The sequence below is a fragment of the Bison bison genome, unplaced genomic scaffold (assembly GCF_000754665.1).
Source record: "Bison bison bison isolate TAMUID 2011002044 unplaced genomic scaffold, Bison_UMD1.0 scf7180017860841, whole genome shotgun sequence".
NCBI lineage: Eukaryota > Metazoa > Chordata > Mammalia > Artiodactyla > Bovidae > Bison > Bison bison.
The window spans coordinates 4,623-7,416 of record NW_011491413.1 but is presented as its reverse complement, the minus strand read 5'-3'; the positions used below and the strand labels follow the sequence as shown (position 1 = coordinate 7,416).

The 2,794-nt window shown below is 56.7% G+C and overlaps 1 protein-coding gene across 1 annotated transcript in view; it reads right to left on the bottom strand.

Moving 5' to 3' along the window:
• Window positions 1–2,778, bottom strand: part of LOC104982898 (cleavage and polyadenylation specificity factor subunit 1-like) — a 14,057-nt gene extending 11,279 nt beyond the window's left edge. The window contains 1 exon segment of the mRNA XM_010832333.1: window positions 2,597–2,778. Within this exon segment, the coding sequence (XP_010830635.1) occupies window positions 2,597–2,740 (144 nt within the window). The 5' untranslated portion in view covers window positions 2,741–2,778.
• Between the last annotated feature and the right edge of the window lie 16 nt (window positions 2,779–2,794).

Below are 2,794 nucleotides of genomic sequence, written 5' to 3'. Positions count from 1 at the left end.
CAGCCACTGAGGGCTCTGCCCAGGCGCCACACTCCCTCCTGCCACTACACTCTGTGCTCTGTCCAGGAGCTGGAGGCTGCCCTACGCTGAAAGGCTGTGGAGCAAACACCTGACTCAGGCCTGGCAGCCACATCCGGTCTGCCGAGGGCCTCCTGTGGGATTCTTCACAGCTCTTGAAAGGTGTGCAGAGCCTCTGAGGGTCTCGGTGGGCTCCATGCAGGGGCTGCCCAGTGCTCCTTCCCTTCAGGGCACTAATGCGCCCTCACTCACCTCACAAAACCCTGCTTTTCCTACCAGTTCCTGTTCCATTCCTTCCCTTCCCTTTGCACAGATCTCCCCCATGGAGTTGTCTCTGTCCACTGGTGCTAACTCTCCTGCTCTGGGCTCCTGGCCTCACCAGCCCACATCCTGCCTGACGCCAGGCTTCCTCGTCGGGGTCGCCAAGCGCGTCTAGGTCTCAGGACCCATCTGAGGCTCAGAAACACAGGGCCCAGCATCCAGATTAGGCCATGAAAGGCTCCACGGCTTCCAGCGTGGCAGGTCTCTCAGCCCTTGTCCTGGGGGAGGCGGTGATGCAAGGCCGGACGCTTTCTGCAGTAGCTGCATGCATGCATCGAGAGATGGTAGAAACCATACCCCAGTGGGGCCTGCAGATGGCAGAGCTCCTGGCTTCCTGACGACAGACGCTGAGGCGCCGGTGGCTGCTTCAAGCTGCTAACAGCAACACATACTCCAACAATGTCCAAAGTGCACTCTTGCCCCTATGCCCCTCACCCCGCAACCATCTCCCCTGCAGGTGCCAGCAACTTCACTTGCAGGGTTAGTCTGGCCCCAAACCCAACTCTGGCAAAGCCTCTGCACAGCCCACAGCTCCGCTCCCTTGTGCGCCTCACATCCTGTCTATCCTGCCTCCTTGCCCCACCAATGACCACCCAGCCCAGTCGCCTTCTACTTGTCGCAGCCACGGTGACCCCAGGACACAAGGGTCAGATCAGCTCACTCCTCTGCCCAAACCTTAACTCACCATTGGCCTCAGGTCAACACTCAGCTCCCAAGACTGCCCTCAAGGCTACCCTGCTGATGCCCTGATCCAGCCTTGCAAGCCCTGTGACCAGCCACTCTTCCCTCCCTACTGCCCTGGCACCTTCACTCCGCCTCAAAGCTCTTCTCCCCCCCACACCTACAAGGCTCCCCCCATCAGCTCCTCCTCACCCACTCAAATCTCACCTTTCCAAGGAGGTGAGCTTTAGACCTCGCCTGGCTCCCCACTCCCCATCCCGTCCTGGTGGTATGCATGGGCACTCTTGCCTTCAGCAAGTGCTGCACTGGCAGGGGGTGGGCCCCCCTACCCCCAGAACCACAGCCATGAGGGCAGCTCATCAACCCCTCTCAAGATGCCCACACAAAACAGGCTCTTAACAGATGACCCCTAGAAAGAGAAGTGAGTGATCGCTAAGGAAGGGGCTGCGAACCCAAGTGCAAAACATATACAGATGTAAAAACATTCAATTTGTCCCTCAAAGTTGACTGAAAGCCAGTGTCAGACATAGTATATACAGCAAAGATGCTCTCATTCAATGTAGAGCCGCATGTATTTATTAGCAAAATTTCATTTTCAGTTTTGACTGAAATGTCGACAAAAGCCAAATACTGATCTCAAAACTGCTGTATCACAAAAGCTTAAACTAATATTATTTACTGACACAAACAGTCACTAACCTCTCACACATTCTTCTGTATTTTGCTTGCTTCATCATGTGTGGATTAGTACAGCTGTACACACATTTAACATAAAACAAACACTAGTGTCCTGAAGTAAGTGCCCGGGGAAGGCGGCCTCCTCCCTGTTGCCCCAGCCCTTACTCAGAACCCTGTCCTGCGGAGGACAACCCTTCCTGCCCCACTTCCACTCTGCACCCCAGTCCAACCCTGCCTGCCCTCAGATGCTTCTGGCCGGCACGCTGTCCTTGCATCCACGTGGAACCCACCCCTCCCTATCCTTGCATCTGGCTCTTACTCCCCTTCCAAGAACAGATGCGAAGATGCCTCTTGAAGAAGCCACCCCTCACCACCAAAACCCTCACACCTCTGGCAATCAGAGCACCCCCGGTGTTTCCCCCACCGAGGGATTCATCACACCTTACTGACCTCCAACCCACAACCTGCCCCCACCCTACACCCAGCCTTGTTCCCTTTGCCAGGAATGTTCTTTCCCCAACGAATTCCTACTCTGTCTAAAGGAGGTTCCTCTGATCCCTCAGCCCTCATCTATTTCCTTCGCTGTTTCTGCAGGGTGTCCACAGGTGTGTGTTCTCACGCGTGTATTTAGTCAGTAGGTGTCCTCCTGCTCCAAGTGTGTGCAGATTTTGTTCTCTACCGTATCGCTAAAACCGAGCACACGGTACATATTCATGCGATTTGTTGAGAAATAGAGCAAATGAGATGCCCAGGGTAGGCCGCCGAGCCCAACAGAACTTCAGGAGGTCGAGGAACATGGTTCCCGGACACGACCAAGCGCGGCGCTGTCGGCCCGATCGGCCTCGGGCCGGGGCACCCCCTCGCCGCGGGGCGCAGCGGCCCCAGCGGGCCTGCCTACCTCGGAGTCCCGGTTGAGGCGGTACACGTAGAGCTGCGAGGTCCCGGCTACCACGAGGTTGCGCTCGCTGTTGTTAAAGAAATTGCAGTACATGGAGAACTCGAGGCCGGTGGGCGGATGCGCCTGCTTGTACACAGCGTACATGGCGCCGCACTCGGGCTGCACAGGAAGGGGACAGGGTGAGCAGGAACGCCCGCG